At 46.0% G+C, this 19,143-nt stretch overlaps 2 protein-coding genes across 3 annotated transcripts in view; both read right to left on the minus strand.

Moving 5' to 3' along the window:
• The window catches only part of LOC134853927 (beta-1-syntrophin-like), a 236,233-nt gene that overhangs the window by 38,303 nt on the left and 178,787 nt on the right, over nucleotides 1-19,143 (minus strand). The window lies entirely within an intron of this gene.
• LOC134854660 (uncharacterized) lies at nucleotides 112-18,768 on the minus strand. 2 transcript variants are annotated; one of them, XM_063871007.1, is made up of 2 exons: nucleotides 1,736-3,957; nucleotides 112-555 (listed from the first exon to the last, which is right to left on the minus strand). In XM_063871007.1, exons 1-2 carry the CDS (start codon nucleotides 3,517-3,519, stop codon nucleotides 423-425), a joined length of 1,917 nt encoding a protein of 638 aa, XP_063727077.1. In that variant the 5' UTR covers nucleotides 3,520-3,957; the 3' UTR covers nucleotides 112-422. The 2 variants fall into 2 exon arrangements, 1 of the variants encoding a protein (XP_063727077.1); XR_010164428.1 differs by lacking the exon at nucleotides 1,736-3,957 and adding an exon at nucleotides 18,379-18,768 and having other exon boundaries at nucleotides 453-555.

The following is a 19,143-nucleotide window of genomic DNA, read 5'->3' on the forward strand; positions in this document are numbered from 1 at the left end:
ATTAATTTCTGCAAACCCTTCTGAATTTTAAAACAAACTACGAAACTATTGTTTTCATCAAATTTATTAGCTAAAAAAAATGTTTTAAAACAAAGATAGCAACTCGAAAATAAGTCACTTCGAAAACCTCAAAAAATTATTAAACCACAGGAATGATTATTTTGGTTCATCCACTTTAATTCGATTAGTTTTTTTGCGCAATGAAACCAGCATGTCTTGAATACTTTTTAGCAAATGTAGGGCATTTTTGCCTTTTTTCTTTCTTACAACCCTTTTCTGTACTTCAGGTAAACTCACCAAAATGACCCATAAAACTAGTAGTCAAATAACGGTCGAGGAACGAAGAAGGCATTGAATCAACTTTAAAACAACAAATTATAAGAAAAAATAGTGAAATTAGCACCAAAAAATAAACTGATTGACTAGACATGCGAGACATGATTTTGTGAATTGCAATCAGACATTTCTATCGTCGAATTAACTGGACTCTCTTCATCTACTCGTCGTGGCAAACTTGAAGCTCCTGATGCCTCGTTGTTGGGATTATCGTGCTGACTGAAATAAAAAAGAATCTAAAACTCATTTAAATACAACCGATTTTCCAAAATAAAGAATTAGATTTAAGTTAAGCTTAGAAGAAATAAAAATTACCAACATTTAAAAAAGTTTCACCGAACTCAAAGAGACCAAAAACATATCAACTAAAAGCCGTTTGATTTAACAGAACGTTTTACAGTTGCACTATTCATAAAGAACTCTAGAATTTAGAAATCTAGATAAACTTGAACGTTTGTATATGCCCAATAAAAAGTCGAATAAAACTAAGAAATGAAACACAGCGAGAGAGGCCCTTGATTAAATACACAAAAAAAGCGCCTGAAAACAGGCAGCAAAAGTCCACGGGGTTCTCGCAATTAGACTTCATTTTGTTGTAAATGTTCTAAATTTTACGCTGAATGAAAACTAAATTGGAAAGAATGTATCATTGCACAGAGGCGAAGCTGAGCTTTTCATTATTTGCGATACAAAGGTGAAAGACTGAGAATGACATCAAATGAAAAAAAATCATAACTTGAAAAAAAAACTTCACAAAACATCGTTTTCTTTTAATTAAAACTTATAAAAATTGCGAGAAAGGCCAAAAGGTCCGAAAAAAATTACCTGCAACATTGGAAACTTTCAAGGAGCTTTCAAAATGCTAGAGAGAAGCCGAATTTTCAAAAATACCTTTCTGCGGGAACTAGGCAGGCACAGACAAGCAGGCAGACGAGCATTCAATCGGGCTACGGGAACTAAGCCGACAAAAATAAAGACGCACAATAGTCCAAAAAACCACAAAAACTCAGGTTTGCAAAAATCGGGTCCCGTTCGGATTGGAACCACAAGTGTTACCTGACGGCCAGATTCGCCGAATGGTTGATTAAACTCATAATAAAGGAAGCATATGAGTGAGTCCAAGTTCAAGGACATTTGACAAGTACCAAATTGCAATAATCTTGCTTATTCAAAGGGTAAAAAATTGTATTATACACAAACTCCCTTAAACATGCTAAAAACGAAACTTTGAAATAGCCCAATACATTTTTCAGCACCCAATTTTTTGTTTCGATTTTTGCTCGAGATGTTTTTTTTTCTCTAGACAAATTTCAACTTTTTAACCAGCCTGAAATCAGCCGTCTCCACCATTCTTGCTCTCGAGAAATGCGTTTTGTGGGCCTTTAGCCAGTCTACGCACTTGCGTCGACTCAAATCCTCGTGTGACATGTGCTTGAGCCCCAGGACTTCCGCCAACTCCTGTCTGCACTCCAGATCCTCCAGGTCCAATTCCTTTACTTTCTCCAGATATCGCGCTCGGCTTGCCTCCGCTGGTCTCTCCACTCTCTTGTTGTCTACCACTACCACTGAGGACACCACTGAACTTTGGGGCGTTGATGACTCCGCTTCCTCGGCTCCCATTGGCGTGGAACCCGGTAATCTAGTCCAGCTGCTCCTCGAGCTGTCTCTTGAGTCGACTCTCGCTCCCAGGCGACTGGACAGGGGTCTTGTGGCAAGGAAAGGGGGATTTGGGGGTGGACCGAATGTGAATTGGGCCGTCTCAAGCAGATCTGCCTCCAACTCACTTATGTGCCTCTGGAAAACGTCATTCAACCACTCCACACCCCTAGGTCTGTCGAAATGGATTCCGTCTGAGGACGCATCCTCCGGGAAGGATCGCTCCATCTGGTCGGCTACGTCCAGCAATCTGACGGGAAGGACACTCCTTTGATGTATCTGCCTAATTATCTCGTTCAGGTTCCGCACTTTCTCGTTCATTTCTATCGCGTGTTGGTCGGCCTTCATGTTGTAAGGGGTGGTGCAAACTGTGAGTATGGCGGGATCCATCTGAATCCGCAGCTCCTCCAGGATGCAGCTCACTTTATCATGTAGCCTCATGACTTTCCTCGATTCCCCTCTGGACACGTCATTCGTCCCCAACATTAGAGTCACTGTGTACATTCTTGCCATCCCTAGCATCTCAAGTGATGCCAACATCTGCGGCATTGCGGCTCCAGAGAAACTCAAGACTCCAGTCTGCCAGTGCGACTGGATTCGGGTCAGCACCCGTACCAGGCTGTCCCCTACAATCAGGTGAACTGCACCCACCACGTCCATCAATGAGCGTATCGGTTGCGTCTCCAAACAGCGCAGGGAGGACGCTGATTCGGTTGGTATCCATACTTCCAGTCCCTCGTTTATGTGTTTTTGAGCCGCGCGGTCTAAGTTGAATCGTCCCTTCGATCTGTGAGCCTCATCCACCTCCATACGCGACATCGTCCTGGTTTCCTCTTCCTTTTGCCTGTCGAGCTCTCGTTGTCTCCGCTGGATCCTTTCAAGTTCCGACTTCAACTGCTCACAATTCGCCGCGTTCTCTCGCACCCTCTGTTCTTGCTGGTATTCTGCTCTCAACATATCAAGGTCACGACGCGCCTGGTCCCTCTCAAGGATCGCCTGGTCCCTCTCCAGATTCGCTTGATTTCTCTCGAGCTTCGCGCTCTCCCGTTCAAGATTCGCTTTATTATTCTCCCTCTGCGCCCTCTTCAAGTTGCTGAGGTCAGGATACGTCTTTTCCGTTTGCTGGGCTCTCGTGATTGAAGGTGGCTTGCTTGTGGACTGGCTCGCGGATCTTGCTGATGGTCTGGTCGGCAATGGGAATTCTCCCGCGCCGTACTCAGTGTTGTTGCTTAAGCCAGGATTCCTCGCCAAGTCGAACCCTCTCACCCCTCCATCCACATTCCAGGATAGCCACCTGGTTTGTTCTTGATTGGATATGCCTTCTGTGGTGTAGCCGACCATCACGACAGCTTCGGTTGCGGACTCCCTGCACTCACCTTGCTCCTCTAATTGCAGGATGGCGTTCAACAGCACTGCCATCCTCTCGTCCACTTGGGTGTAGTCCAGGTCCCTCAAGCGTCTGTACAACTCATCGAGCGTAGGCCTCTTTAGCGCCGCAGGCATGGATTTCCAAAATCGATCTGCCATTTTTACAATTTTTAGATTATCTCACTAACCAACTTGAGAATTACCGTAAGAGCTTGAGAATTACCGTACCAACTTGAGAATTACCGTACCAACTTGAGAATTACCGTACCAACTTGAGTGTTACCGTACCAACTTGAGAATTAACGTACCAACTTGAGAATTACCGTACCAACTTGAGAATTACCGTACCAACTTGACTGTTACCGTACCAACTTGAGGAATAACGTACCAACTTGAGTACTTGAGAAATATCTCTTCCGAATGTTGCTGATCGTGAACTTTGTTCAAGACCTTCTATTCTCTTTCCAATGAGTGTTTGGGTCGTCAACTCGATTTAACAAATCAATCTGAAAGTAAAATCCACTTTTTAGACTAAGGTGCTATGTTCCTAACCTTAAACCCCCCCATTATTGTAGTTAAAACCTTATCCCTCCATTTGTTTTAGTAAAATAATTCAATTGGAAGTTTTTTTTAAGAGCATGCAGATTTATTTTATGTTTTAGCACCGTCACTCTTCAAATTATAATTGTCATGCCAATTACGTTAAAATCCATCTATCTGCTTCGAGGTCGCCATGTACCCTTACTCGAGATCACCATGTACTCCCAAGTCAAGTCCTCCGTTGACCACCCGTAGCTCAGGCGATACTCAAATAGTATTTCCAGTGTAGGTGTACCATTATCTCTGTTTCTGCGAAGACCACGTGTAGGATGGCATACAACTCTCTTGGGCTCAACTTGCCCCTGTTTAGGTCATAAACAGGCATCGAGACCTCCACTATCCCTCTTTCAATCATGAAATCTCTCAGCCTCGTTAGTGCTAACATCACGTGCTCAGGATCTACCGTATTCCTTTCATTGACCCTCGTCACTAGAAAGCACAGGTATTTGCCTGGGACTTGTGCCACTGATGGTAGAAGCGCAGCCATTCCTCCCAGCCCCGGTCTCTGTCTGAATAAAAACTTCACGTTCTGGTATTCTCTCTTGAAGTCGGCCTCCAGTCTCGATTTGAAGCTCATATCCGCCGTTATACAGATCGCGCTAGTCCTGTCTGACAGAATGAAGTCGCTGTCCGTTATCAGGATAATCTCCGAGTATTCTTTAGAAATTTCAAATTTCGTTTTGAAATTTCGTCCTATGGTAGGCTCGGCTTCTTCCTCGCCCAGTTCTAGCCCGTTGGTCTCTCTTACTTCTCTGAGTTTCTTTATCATCAAATTTTCGGTGTGGGTAAGTCCTACCCCCACTCCCCGGACAAAAATATTTATCGACGTCCCCGTCGATGATGCTGGGTCTAAATTATCTAGTGGTATTTCGAGCGGCCTGTCGTTTGCCGTCCAACCGTAGAGGGGATCTTCCGTTTTCACGTGTTGTTCTGCTGACACGTCGACCTGCTGGATGCTTTGCCCTTCATCTCCTTTGCTTTTGACATCGCGCATCTCAAGTATTCTCAAGTTTGTATTCTCCCTTCTCTCTATCTCGCTCTGCTCCAGATCTGTTTCTTATTCTGGTGTGGAGTAGTCTTCCTTCGGGTAGTGTTCGCTGTCGTTGATGATTTGCCATTCATCGTCTGCCACCAATTCGCCCACACTCAGCAACTCATCGCTCAACTCATCAGGCCGTATCTTGTCAATCAAGAAGTCATCCCCGTACCTATTGTACCTCATGCCCGTCCGTTTACGATTACCACTCCTGGTTCCTGCTGTTATCGGCAAGTCTGGTTCCGCCCATTTCACTATCATACGTTTCCTTATCCATGAAGGAGAAGCCATCTTTGATTTCCGGCCTATCCGCCTCCCTCTGATCTTGTCTCTCGTAGAACTCCGTCTTCTTACTCAAGCTATCGGCATTTTGATGTTTCTCTCTTGTTATATGCTCAATTATCATGTCGTATCCGTCCAGGCGAACTATCCACCTCCCAATGTAGCTCTGGTCCATTGAGTACGTCTTCAGCCAGCTGAGTGCCCTGTTGTCGACTCGCAGCTCGAATGGCTCACTGTCTAGGTATGCTCTATAATTCTCGACAAAGGTAACCACCGCGAACATCTCTGCTTTCGTCGCCCCGTACTTCATTTCCGTATCACTCAAGACTTTACTCCCGTACGCTATTGGTCTCAAGACTGTCTTCCCGTTCGATTCCTGTTCTTGATGGAGGATGCCAGAAATCGCGACTACCAACGCATCCGTGTCCAGAACGTACATCCCTTTTTCCGTTGGCATCCCTAGCACTGGTGCTTCGCACAACTCTTTCTTTTTTCTCTGGAATGACTCTTCCGCCGCGTTGTTCCACGTGAACTTCTTGCCTTTGTGTCTCCTTAGTTGTTGCATCGGGTATACCTTGTTCGCGTAGCCCTTGATGAACTCCCTGTAATAGTTCGCGAAACCCAGGAAGCTCATCAGTTGATGTTCCGTCTTTGGCGATTTCCAAGTCAGAACCGCTTCTAATGCATCTGGGTCTGGTCTGATGCCATGCCTGTCCACCATCCTCCCCAAGTATTTGGCACCTCTTCCTGCTCCGGATCGTTCCAGTCTTCTTCCACAAAGGATTCCGCCTCTGAGTCCGCTTCTATCTTTTCATTATCATCCAGACTCAAGTCCTCGTTGCCATCATTTTTCTCTCTGGTGCCCTTTTCGTTCAACTCGCAAGCTGGTTCCACCAATAGGTACTCGAGTACCTCCATATTCTGTGGTACACACCAGTCTTCTGGGAAGGGGACATGAGGTTTCAAGTTTTCAAAATGCGCGGCACGCCCCGTACTCAAGCGGTAAAACCGTCCTTGCTGGTGCACTTCCGTTATCATGAACGGTCCTCTCCATTTCTCAAGTAGTTTCTTTGTCCCTTTGGGGGGTATAACATTCTGGAAGACCCAGACGTATTGGCCCACTGCATATGGTTTCGCTTGCAGTATTTTCTCATCGTGTTTCTTCCGCTGTCTCATTTGCACTTGCGCTGTGTTCCTCCTGCAGAGCTCGTTTAGTTCTTGCTGTCTCTTAACTGCTTCTTTCACATAAGCTCGAGGCGATGTATTTTTCCCTTCGTATTCTGGGTAAAAGAATGTTAGAGGCATCGCTTTTTCCCTGCCCGTCAACATCATGAAGGGACTGATTCCTGTTGTTGAGTGTTGCGTACTGTTGTATGCCCCTACCACTTGCGCCAGATATTTGTCCCAGTCTGTCATATATCTTGAGCAGTATAAGCTCAGCATGTTTACCAATGTTCTATTCTGTCTCTCCACTAACCCGTTGGTTTGGGGATGGTACGTTGTGGAGTGCGCTTGAGCAATGTGTGACCTCTTCATCAATTCTTCTGTCAGGCCCCCACGAAAACTTTGCCGTTGTCCGACTGAAATGTCATGGGGCAACCATACCGTGATATCCAATGTGTTATCAGGTGGTCACAACTCTCTTCTGCCGAGGCTGTCTGACACGACACCGCTTCTGCCAATTTTGTGAAATGATCTATTATGACCAGTATCTGGTTATATCCCGATTCTGTCATACAGATCTTCTGATGGTCTATCTGCACAATCTCGTTAAATTCCGAGCTTTCAACGGACATGAGTGGGAACTTCATCTTCATTGGGTCTTTCACTTGCAGGCATGCCAGGCATGCATTCACCTATCTCTCGCAAGCTTTCCTTAATCCTGGCCAGTCAAACCTATGAAGTATTCTTTGTTGCACCTTGTCTATCCCATGGTGCCCCATTTGATCATGCGATCTAAATAACACTTCCGTCTGATACAACTGTGGCAGTATGATGAGGTTGTGCTTGTGTAATATCTTCTCCTCATCTTTTCTCTTGCATGCCACCACCCCATCAGCTGTGTGATAGAGTAAATCTTTTCTGTCTTTGTAGAACTGGCATAGGATCTTGTAGCTGTCTTTTTCTACGTCCCCCTTCTCTTTGGACCCCGTCCGGATCCATGTGGAGAGGTTACTTGTCATCTTGTCATTCTTTTGGGCCCGTATTAGATCCGACAGCCTATATCTTGCCTTGACGTGCTCTTTTAGTGCCATTATCTGACCATTCATTTCCCCAGGATTGAGGATGTCATCCTTCAGCTTTACGCATACTATCCTCCTTATGATCTTCCTGTCATCTTCTGGCACCAGATTTGTTCTGACATAAGAGTTGCACGATAGCTCCCTAAATGGTTTCCTCGACATTGCAATTTTCTCAAGTTCTTCACCTCCTCGCACTTCCTGCTGATCCAAGTTGTACGTTCCTGAGGAGGGATCCGTCTGTAGCTCCCTGTCGCGGTGTCTCATCTTCTCTTCCGCCAGTATCATGCATAGACTATCTTGGTCATCGCTGCTCTTCTCCGAATCTTCATCCTACTCTTCATCCCCGGACAATTTTTCTTCTTCAGCATCTTCTTCCACTGTGGGCCACTCCCCGGACTCTTGTTCTAGTCTAAGGTGTTCAGCCTCCTCCCTAAATGCCACTTACTTCTTCCTAACCCGGGTCCGCTCAAGTATGTCATCAGGAATTTTATCAACCAATGACTGTACGACTTCTTTCCCGTCCGATTTTTCTTTTAAGGAGTCCTCGCTACCACCAGTTTCATTCCTTCTCAATATCGTGACTTCCGGTTCCTCCATGCCTTTTTCTTTGACCACGGGTTTATCGTCTGCCAGTTTCTCGAGTAATCTCATCAAGTCTTCATCTATCTGTGCATCTCCCGTTTCTACCTCGTTGAGATCATAGCCTTTTGCCTTGAGCGTCTCCCTCACAATTTTTGATTTGAGCATTATCCCTATCGGTATCCCCCGGGTTTTTTTCCAAGATTGTTTTCTCTGGAGGCTCCTTTGGTAGTTCGGGGTGATCTTCTATCGGTTTGCTTGACTTGTCGAGCCATCTCGTGAGTGGAAGACTATCATACGTTTCCTTATCCATGAAGGAGAAGCCATCTTTGATTTCCGGCCTATCCGCCTCCCTCTGATCTTGTCTCTCGTAGAACTCCGTCTTCTTACTCAAGCTATCGGCATTTTGATGTTTCTCTCTTGTTATATGCTCAATTATCATGTCGTATCCGTCCAGGCGAACTATCCACCTCCCAATGTAGCTCTGGTCCATTGAGTACGTCTTCAGCCAGCTGAGTGCCCTGTTGTCGACTCGCAGCTCGAATGGCTCACTGCCTAGGTATGCTCTATAATTCTCGACAAAGGTAACCACCGCGAACATCTCTGCTTTCGGCGCCCCGTACTTCATTTCCGTATCACTCAAGACTTTACTCCCGTACGCTATTGGTCTCAAGACTGTCTTCCCGTTCGATTCCTGTTCTTGATGGAGGATGCCAGAAATCGCGACTACCAACGCATCCGTGTCCAGCACGTACATCCCTTTTTCCGTTGGCATCCCTAGCACTGGTGCTTCGCACAACTCTTTCTTTTTTCTCTGGAATGACTCTTCCGCCGCGTTGTTCCACGTGAACTTCTTGCCTTTGTGTCTCCTTAGTTGTTGCATCGGGTATACCTTGTTCGCGTAGCCCTTGATGAACTCCCTGTAATAGTTCGCGAAACCCAGGAAGCTCATCAGTTGATGTTCCGTCTTTGGCGATTTCCAAGTCAGAACCGCTTCTAATGCATCTGGGTCTGGTCTGATGCCATGCCTGTCCACCATCCTCCCCAAGTATTTGGCACCTCTTCCTGCTCCGGATCGTTCCAGTCTTCTTCCACAAAGGATTCCGCCTCTGAGTCCGCTTCTATCTTTTCATTATCATCCAGACTCAAGTCCTCGTTGCCATCATTTTTCTCTCTGGTGCCCTTTTCGTTCAACTCGCAAGCTGGTTCCACTAATAGGTACTCGAGTACCTCCATATTCTGTGGTACACACCAGTCTTCTGGGAAGGGGACATGAGGTTTCAAGTTTTCAAAATGCGCGGCACGCCCCGTACTCAAGCGGTAAAACCGTCCTTGCTGGTGCACTTCCGTTATCATGAACGGTCCTCTCCATTTCTCAAGTAGTTTCTTTGTCCCTTTGGGGGGTATAACATTCTGGAAGACCCAGACGTATTGGCCCACTGCATATGGTTTCGCTTGCAGTATTTTCTCATCGTGTTTCTTCCGCTGTCTCATTTGCACTTGCGCTGTGTTCCTCCTGCAGAGCTCGTTTAGTTCTTGCTGTCTCTTAACTGCTTCTTTCACATAAGCTCGAGGCGATGTATTTTTCCCTTCGTATTCTGGGTAAAAGAATGTTAGAGGCATCGCTTTTTCCCTGCCCGTCAACATCATGAAGGGACTGATTCCTGTTGTTGAGTGTTGCGTACTGTTGTATGCCCCTACCACTTGCGCCAGATATTTGTCCCAGTCTGTCATATATCTTGAGCAGTATAAGCTCAGCATGTTTACCAATGTTCTATTCTGTCTCTCCACTAACCCGTTGGTTTGGGGATGGTACGTTGTGGAGTGCGCTTGAGCAATGTGTGACCTCTTCATCAATTCTTCTGTCAGGCCCCCACGAAAACTTTGCCGTTGTCCGACTGAAATGTCATGGGGCAACCATACCGTGATATCCAATGTGTTATCAGGTGGTCACAACTCTCTTCTGCCGAGGCTGTCTGACACGACACCGCTTCTGCCAATTTTGTGAAATGATCTATTATGACCAGTATCTGGTTATATCCCGATTCTGTCATACAGATCTTCTGATGGTCTATCTGCACAATCTCGTTAAATTCCGAGCTTTCAACGGACATGAGTGGGAACTTCATCTTCATTGGGTCTTTCACTTGCAGGCATGCCAGGCATGCATTCACCTATCTCTCGCAAGCTTTCCTTAATCCTGGCCAGTCAAACCTATGAAGTATTCTTTGTTGCACCTTGTCTATCCCATGGTGCCCCATTTGATCATGCGATCTAAATAACACTTCCGTCTGATACAACTGTGGCAGTATGATGAGGTTGTGCTTGTGTAATATCTTCTCCTCATCTTTTCTCTTGCATGCCACCACCCCATCAGCTGTGTGATAGAGTAAATCTTTTCTGTCTTTGTAGAACTGGCATAGGATCTTGTAGCTGTCTTTTTCTACGTCCCCCTTCTCTTTGGACCCCGTCCGGATCCATGTGGAGAGGTTACTTGTCATCTTGTCATTCTTTTGGGCCCGTATTAGATCCGACAGCCTATATCTTGCCTTGACGTGCTCTTTTAGTGCCATTATCTGACCATTCATTTCCCCAGGATTGAGGATGTCATCCTTCAGCTTTACGCATACTATCCTCCTTATGATCTTCCTGTCATCTTCTGGCACCAGATTTGTTCTGACATAAGAGTTGCACGATAGCTCCCTAAATGGTTTCCTCGACACTGCAATTTTCTCAAGTTCTTCACCTCCTCGCACTTCCTGCTGATCCAAGTTGTACGTTCCTGAGGAGGGATCCGTCTGTAGCTCCCTGTCGCGGTGTCTCATCTTCTCTTCCGCCAGTATCATGCATAGACTATCTTGGTCATCGCTGCTCTTCTCCGAATCTTCATCCTACTCTTCATCCCCGGACAATTTTTCTTCTTCAGCATCTTCTTCCACTGTGGGCCACTCCCCGGACTCTTGTTCTAGTCTAAGGTGTTCAGCCTCCTCCCTAAATGCCACTTACTTCTTCCTAACCCGGGTCCGCTCAAGTATGTCATCAGGAATTTTATCAACCAATGACTGTACGACTTCTTTCCCGTCCGATTTTTCTTTTAAGGAGTCCTCGCTACCACCAGTTTCATTCCTTCTCAATATCGTGACTTCCGGTTCCTCCATGCCTTTTTCTTTGACCACGGGTTTATCGTCTGCCAGTTTCTCGAGTAATCTCATCAAGTCTTCATCTATCTGTGCATCTCCCGTTTCTACCTCGTTGAGATCATAGCCTTTTGCCTTGAGCGTCTCCCTCACAATTTTTGATTTGAGCATTATCCCTATCGGTATCCCCCGGGTTTTTTTCCAAGATTGTTTTCTCTGGAGGCTCCTTTGGTAGTTCGGGGTGATCTTCTATCGGTTTGCTTGACTTGTCGAGCCATCTCGTGAGTGGAAGACTATCATACGTTTCCTTATCCATGAAGGAGAAGCCATCTTTGATTTCCGGCCTATCCGCCTCCCTCTGATCTTGTCTCTCGTAGAACTCCGTCTTCTTACTCAAGCTATCGGCATTTTGATGTTTCTCTCTTGTTATATGCTCAATTATCATGTCGTATCCGTCCAGGCGAACTATCCACCTCCCAATGTAGCTCTGGTCCATTGAGTACGTCTTCAGCCAGCTGAGTGCCCTGTTGTTGACTCGCAGCTCGAATGGCTCACTGCCTAGGTATGCTCTATAATTCTCGACAAAGGTAACCACCGCGAACATCTCTGCTTTCGGCGCCCCGTACTTCATTTCCGTATCACTCAAGACTTTACTCCCGTACGCTATTGGTCTCAAGACTGTCTTCCCGTTCGATTCCTGTTCTTGATGGAGGATGCCAGAAATCGCGACTACCAACGCATCCGTGTCCAGCACGTACATCCCTTTTTCCGTTGGCATCCCTAGCACTGGTGCTTCGCACAACTCCTTCTTTTTTCTCTGGAATGACTCTTCCGCCGCGTTGTTCCACGTGAACTTCTTGCCTTTGTGTCTCCTTAGTTGTTGCATCGGGTATACCTTGTTCGCGTAGCCCTTGATGAACTCCCTGTAATAGTTCGCGAAACCCAGGAAGCTCATCAGTTGATGTTCCGTCTTTGGCGATTTCCAAGTCAGAACCGCTTCTAATGCATCTGGGTCTGGTCTGATGCCATGCCTGTCCACCATCCTCCCCAAGTATTTGATTGAGTCCTTGAGTATCTCGCACTTTGACGGTTTGCATTTTAGTCCTGACCTCTTCATGCATGCAAACACCGCGTCTAGTCGCTCGATGTGGTCTTCCATTGTAGGCGTCGCTATCACCACGTCATCCACGTAGCACATTACCAAATTGCCGTATTTCTTTGTCACACCTATCAATGCGTGTGCCTTCAACCGTTGAAATGTGGCCGTAGCATTGCATAGACCAAATGGCATCCGTTTACATTGAAACAGCGCTAGCTCGCAGGCGAACCCTGTTTTGTCCGTTCTGCTTCCTCAGTGGGTTTTGCCAAAATGCCGAACCTAAATCAAGAGTCTTAAAAAAAATTTGCATCACCTAATTTAGAGAGGCTCTCATCAATTCTAGGTATGGGATAGGCATCCTTCACCGTGACGGAGTTCAGGTACCGAAATTCGCAACAGAACCTCAATTGGTCGCCTTTCTTTTTGGCCATCACTACTCCACACGCCCACGGTGATTTGGATGGTTCTATCATATCATACTCTAGTAATGTTTCTATCCCTTTCCTACATGCATCCGATTTGTGCGGTGTCATGCGCCTCGCCCCCTCCCGTGCGGCACCGCAGACTCTTCAAGCTATTTCATGTTCAACGAAATTACAACATCCAATGTCTGCCTTATACCTCGAAAAAACGTCCTCGTTCCGCTCTAGTACGTCCTTGATTCCTTGATGGCTTCGAGCTGTTCATCCGTTACCTTACCCCTTAAGTGCTCTATTTCAGGTAAAACTGGTTTATCCATTTTCATTTCCTCTAGTGTTGGTCTTTCTGGGAAATTAGAACAGCTCGAGAGTCCATCATCTGTATCTGACTTGAGTGACTTTACAAGACCTGATGAATCTTTTATTTTCTTTAATCGCCTCAAGATACAAATCTTGTCCCTGTGATTGGGACATTCAAGTACTTCATTTTCTTTTGCATTTTTAGTCATTTCATATCGAGTTTTCACAGGTAAAGCATATCCCAGATCCTCCCCCTCTGGATTGTTATTGGTATGTCAAGAGTATTCAACAAGACACTGACGCAGAGGCCGCTCTTGGTTATCGAGAAGGATCTTCCGAAAACAGCAGCACTTTGACTGTTTGGATTTGGGACTATGCATACTTGCTTGTTATCACTTAATTCATTATAATTTTTCATCCGTAGGCCTACAATTGCCGCTTCGTTCACTTTCAGCCTTACCCTCCTACTCAAGAATACCGGCGCATTATTCTCATTTACCATTATCAGATTTACCGGTTTAATTACGTACTTCCTGTCCGGGCTCCGAATCCTGAATATGGCATTGTTTAGATCAACCGTTATGTCGAAATTCCTGATGAAGACTCTGCCTAAAATGAACTGGTCAGACTCGTCTAGGTTCTCCACCACAAGAAAGCTCATCCACAGGTTGCGTTCCCCCAGGTTGAGGGCTATTATCGGTGTCCTGCCTAGTACCCGCAGCGCCCCTTTGTTTGCAGCTGACAGCCGTATTCTTGAGTCTATCAAGTCATCTTTGTCGATACCCATTCGCTCCCAAGTCCCGATTGGTATAACACTCAAGACTGCTCCCGTATCAAGTAACCCGCGTAACTGAGTCTTTTTGCCACTTATATCGAGCACGTGTGCTGATACGTCTGCCTCCGTCCCGATGTGCATTGTATCCTCTTCTAACATTGCGCAGTGTCCAATCGATCTTACTTTCAATTCTTCTTTGGCCACGTAGATCTGTCCGGCTAGGTCCTCATCACATGTTATCATGGTTTTCGTGTAGATGTTTATCCCATCTATATTTATCATCACCTCATGCGGACCATAAGCTTCTGTGTATCTATTCTCTACACGGACTGACTGCTGCCACCTCTTGTGAGTAGCGCCCTCAAGGCTCCAGAAGTCGTCTGTGGACTTATTGCACTCAAGTAATCTGCGTACACATCAATAAGCATTATTGTCAGGTCGCTGGGTTCACTCAAGTTCCTCGTTACTTCGTGGCCGCCCACAGTGATTATCGACATTATCCTGGCTCCGATCTTTGTTATGCCGAATGGCTTTCCCGTCACCATTTTCAGAGTGTTGCAATTTCCACTCTTTGTCGCTCCCACTAAGGCTTCCGGCACTGGCACAGACCAACTTAACGTCTCGTTAAACTTCTGCTTTTCGATCTCGTGTTTCAATCGTTGCTCTATCTTCTTCGTCGCTAGGTCCTGTTTCACCGTGTTAATAGCCTCCGCAGCTGCTCTCTCAAAATTTATCTCTGGAGAGTTTCTGGTCATGGTCTCCATGGCACTATTGACCTGCGTTACAGCTTTCACCGTCTTCGTCGGTAGTTCCGCATCCGGTGCCTCTGAATTTCTTGTTTCAAACTCGGCTTGTCTGTTCCTCGTGTTCTGCACCGCCGCTAATGCTAACTTGTGTTTCGGATGACTTTGATTTTTTACTGCTTCCCAAAATAATGGACAGTCCATCCTAAAGTGGCCCTCTTGATTGCAGAAGAAGCATCTCGCACCTATCTTGATGATAAGGCCGCTGTAGAACTCGTGTTCTTCCATCTGGCTCATATCTTCCTCATCCGGAGCATACCCCAGACTCTTCATGCCTTGTTTATACGTCGTGCAGTCCACCACATGATGATCCGCTGATCCACAATTTGCGCATGACCTGCGTTTGTCCATATCATCTCAAGGCTTATACCATGACGACCTCTGTGGTTGATTCCCCCCTTGCACGTTCCTGTTATCTGAGTATGAGTATTTCTTGGGTTTCATCAGCATGTACTGTCTTGACTTCTGTCTCATTTCTTCTGTCGTCACTTTTTACCCCATCCATAACTTCGAGGCGATGCTAAAGTTCCTTCTGTTTGATGACTCTTCAGGATCACTCCTTCGTCTCAAGCTCTCAAGATCAAACAGGAACCGATCAATTGATTCATCGTCCCTTTGCCTTCTCTTTTCAAATCTCATCATCGCTTGGTGACCCTTCATGCCTGACCCGAATCGATTCAACAATATCTCGAAGATCTTGTCCGCTGTGTCGCGTTCCTCTTCCTTCTTTACAACAACGCATTTCAACGCCGTGCCTTCTAAGTTGCTGAGTATCGCTGTGCAGGCTTGTCTCTCGTCATTCAAGTTGTCCTGTTCCAAATGTAGTCTCATGACTTCTACCCAAGTATCGATGCATCCGTCTGAGTCATCCTTAAATTCTTTTGGCTTCTTGAAGGTTCTCCTGGATTTGCCACCTCCTCTCTCACTCGAATCAGTGTTTCTCGTAGCGAACGCTTCTAATGTCCTATTCATCATCTCCCAGGTGCTAGCCCATGTCATGGCATCAGGTCCCACATTTTTGCTTGTTGTGGAATTCCCCGGGCCATTTGTCGTAGTTGAGGTCCCACTCTTGATAATTGTCTTGCCCCTCCCCCCGCACCGATGCTCGCTGCGCCCCGGGGTAACGGTAGTGGTGTTGACTCACGCTTGTTCCGTTGTGGTTCCACGAAATCAACTCTGTTACTTTGCGTTCGATCCGTTACCGGCCTGTCGTGTGATGTAGAGTTTCTCAAGATGGCATCCAGTTTAGCCTGTATGGCAAATGAACTCTCAGCTTGGTCACTACTCATTCTCGTTTCCAGACTCGCTAACTGCCTGTTCACAGCGCCATACCGTTGCCTCATTGCTTGCATGTCTTTGTTGATATTTCCCTCGCGGTCTTTGTCAGTGGCCTCTACCTTGTCTGACATTTGCTGAAGCTTCTCCTCCGTCGCCTTCGCCAGATTGAAGTAGTTGTCCAGGTACTCGTGTTAGTTGTATCTTAATTATTTCTTTATCACTTCTCGATCCTCCTCGCTGCACTTGAGTCTTCTGTCGATCTGATCTAACTTCGCCATTAAATCGCCCAGCTCAAGAGGATTTGTTTCATGGTCCGCTGTTGCCCCATGACTAGCTGTTGCCCCATGTTTGGCCTGATCATCATCTCGGTTGACCTCTGTTGTTTTCGTGGAAACTGTTCCAAACGTTTTACTTTTCTCGGCTTTTTGTTCTTCTCCCACTATGTCTCTCGATTTCATTCCGACCATCATTGCTATCCTCTCTGTAAATGACGTTATTTTCGCTTGAGACTCGTCCTTTATTGTTTCTGGCGTGTTGCCCGTCGTGTCCTCCAGCGTGTCAATCGGTGAGAATTCCATCGACTTTTGCTTTTGTTCTTCTGCATTCAGCATCGGTGTCGACTCCGTTGTCTTCTTCTTTACTTCATCAACACTCTGATCTGGTGTCTCAAGATCAATTTCTATATCAGGTTCCGCCCGTCCCGCTTCAGCGCTTCCTCTCGTCTTGTTTTCCTTTGCGCTTTTTGTGTTGACCATGCTCACTGAAAAGTTCTTCCTTGTTACTTTTTGGTCTGACGGTATCAATTTTCGTTGCGACGAGTTATGTTTGGTCTTCGACTCTAGAACTCTTTTTTCTGCTATTGGTACCTTACTACGCCTCATGTTTTTTATTTACAATTTTTTCTATCTACAATACTAATATTCACAATTTTCTATACTACGGATAAAAATTCTAAAAATATTTCTAATTCTCTCAAGTAAAATAAGTCTCCAATTCGTGATCTTAATATAATGGATCTTTCGCGATTCAATCGTCCGGACCTGTCCTTTTGCTTTTAATTGAGCGTTGAGCACTGTCCCAAGACCTTCTAGTACCGACCCACAACTTTTTTGTACCGTCCCAAGACTTCCTGGTACTGTCCCAAGACTTATATTTACTGTCCCAAGACCCTCTGGTGCTGTCCCAAGACTCTTAGGTACTGTCCCAAGACTTTCTGGTGCTGTCCCAAGATTCTTAGGTACTGTCCCAGGACTTCTCTCAACTGTCTCAAGACTGCCTATCCCAAGACTGCCTGTCCCCAGACTGCCTGTCCCCAGACTGCCTGTCCCAAGACTGCCTATCCCCAGACTGCCTGTCCCCAGACTGCCTGTCCCCAGACTGCCTGTCCCAAGACTGCCTGTCCCAAGACTGCCTGTCCCAAGACTGCCTGTCCCCAGACTGCCTGTCCCCAGACTGCCTGTCCCCAGACTGCCTGTCCCCAGACTGCCTGTCCCAAGACTGCCTGTCCCAAGACTGCCTGTCCCAATACTGCCTGTCCCAATACTGCCTGTCCCAAGAGTGCCTGTCCCAGGACCACCTGTCCCAAGACTGCCTGTCCCAAGACCGCCTGTCCCAAGACTGCCTGTCCCAAGACTTTTCGGTACTGTCCCGGGACTTCTCCAGTGTTGGGACAGTGGGAACTCTTCTCTTTCGTTGTCGGGACTCTTGAACCACTGTACCTGTTACCACCACTTGAGCTCTAGTAAAAATTTTCCCAAAAAACCCAATCTTACTGGCCAGAAGTTAGAATTACCAACCTCACTGTAATTATTTCCCTTTTATTATTTTGATGCAAGTTGAAACCCAACTTGTTCGGGGTGTCTTGTGATCACCTGTTTGTTCAAAACCGATTAAAACTTTTTTTACCAAAAGCGTCAAAATCTGAACAGAGAAAAAATAATGATAAAAACAGAAAAATAAACCCACCTAAAATTCAAAGGTGACCTGTGTCAACCCTTTATTTGAACAAAAAAAAATTGTCTGGTACCTGATTGCCACGCGTTTTCCTCCCCCCTGCTAGCGATCTTATGGGGTATCACTAAAAACTGTCTACGTCCGTTCCCCCACCCGATCCGACCAGGGTACCTACCTTAATTCGATGTTAAATTTGGATATCCGCTTCTTATAATCAACGCGTATAAGAATCTAATGTAACTAAATCGACGATGTCGATCAATTAGTTACTCTAATATTTCCCCCCTTTTTACAATTTACAACCGCCAACCTCTAACCTAACCAGCCCCCCTTCTAACCTCCCCGCTCTTAAGCCGAAAATATACTTAAGCGCCGGGTGCTAAACCTCTTGAGAGAAAACCGTAGAACCTGTTTCCAGGCCTGCTTGAGTAAAAGACGTTCCTCAAAATAGTGGGGTTCCGCTTATCCAATTTTACACTTATCTCCTATAATGTAATGTGGATTTTAACGATACCCGTTTGACCAACTTGAGAACACCCCCATCCTCTCTTGTTGCTCTGATTCCGTGCTGGTTGTTTGTCCTGCACTTGATCACCAGCACCACTTTCCCACTTGGCTGGTCACCTGTTCCACTCAAGTCTCCTAATGGTCCAGCTAAGTCCCTGTGAACCACTTTCCCACTCGACTGGTCACCTGTTCCAGTCAAGTCTCCTAATGGTCCAGCTAAGTCCCTGTGAACCACTTTCCCACTCGACAGGTCACCTGTTCCAGTCAAGTCTCCTTATGGTCCAGCTAAGTTGCAAGCCATCTGAAAACTCTTCCCAACGCCCAACACTCGGGCACCTTTTCAAATTGCTGAAAGGATCGAAATGATCGGTCTTACAAAAAACAGTATGGGTATACTATTTAATTAATATAAAAGTTGATCCAACTAATTTGGTGTCAAAGTCACTATCATTTTTTGTTTTATGGTTTTTGTTCCTTTTTCTATTCTTTTTCGGTTTTTGTTTCGCTTTTTGTCTTTTGCTCGTTTTTTCGTCCCCCTAGTTACCCCCCTTACTCGGTTAGCTAAGCCTCGTTCGGAGAGCGTACCAGGAAGTTATCTCGAGTTTTCTTTAAAAGCTATCACGGTACAACCGGACGGTTTACACGTTCCCGCTGAACCGTACCGCCGGTACTCTAGAATGGGCATGTAGCCCGGAGCTGTGTCAAGTGGGTTCGACTCCGTAGTCATGATGTCGTAAAAACACCCAGGAGCGCCATGAAAACACTATGTAAC

Source organism: Symsagittifera roscoffensis, chromosome 9 (assembly GCF_963678635.1).
Source record: "Symsagittifera roscoffensis chromosome 9, txSymRosc1.1, whole genome shotgun sequence".
NCBI classification, from domain to species: domain Eukaryota; kingdom Metazoa; phylum Xenacoelomorpha; order Acoela; family Convolutidae; genus Symsagittifera; species Symsagittifera roscoffensis.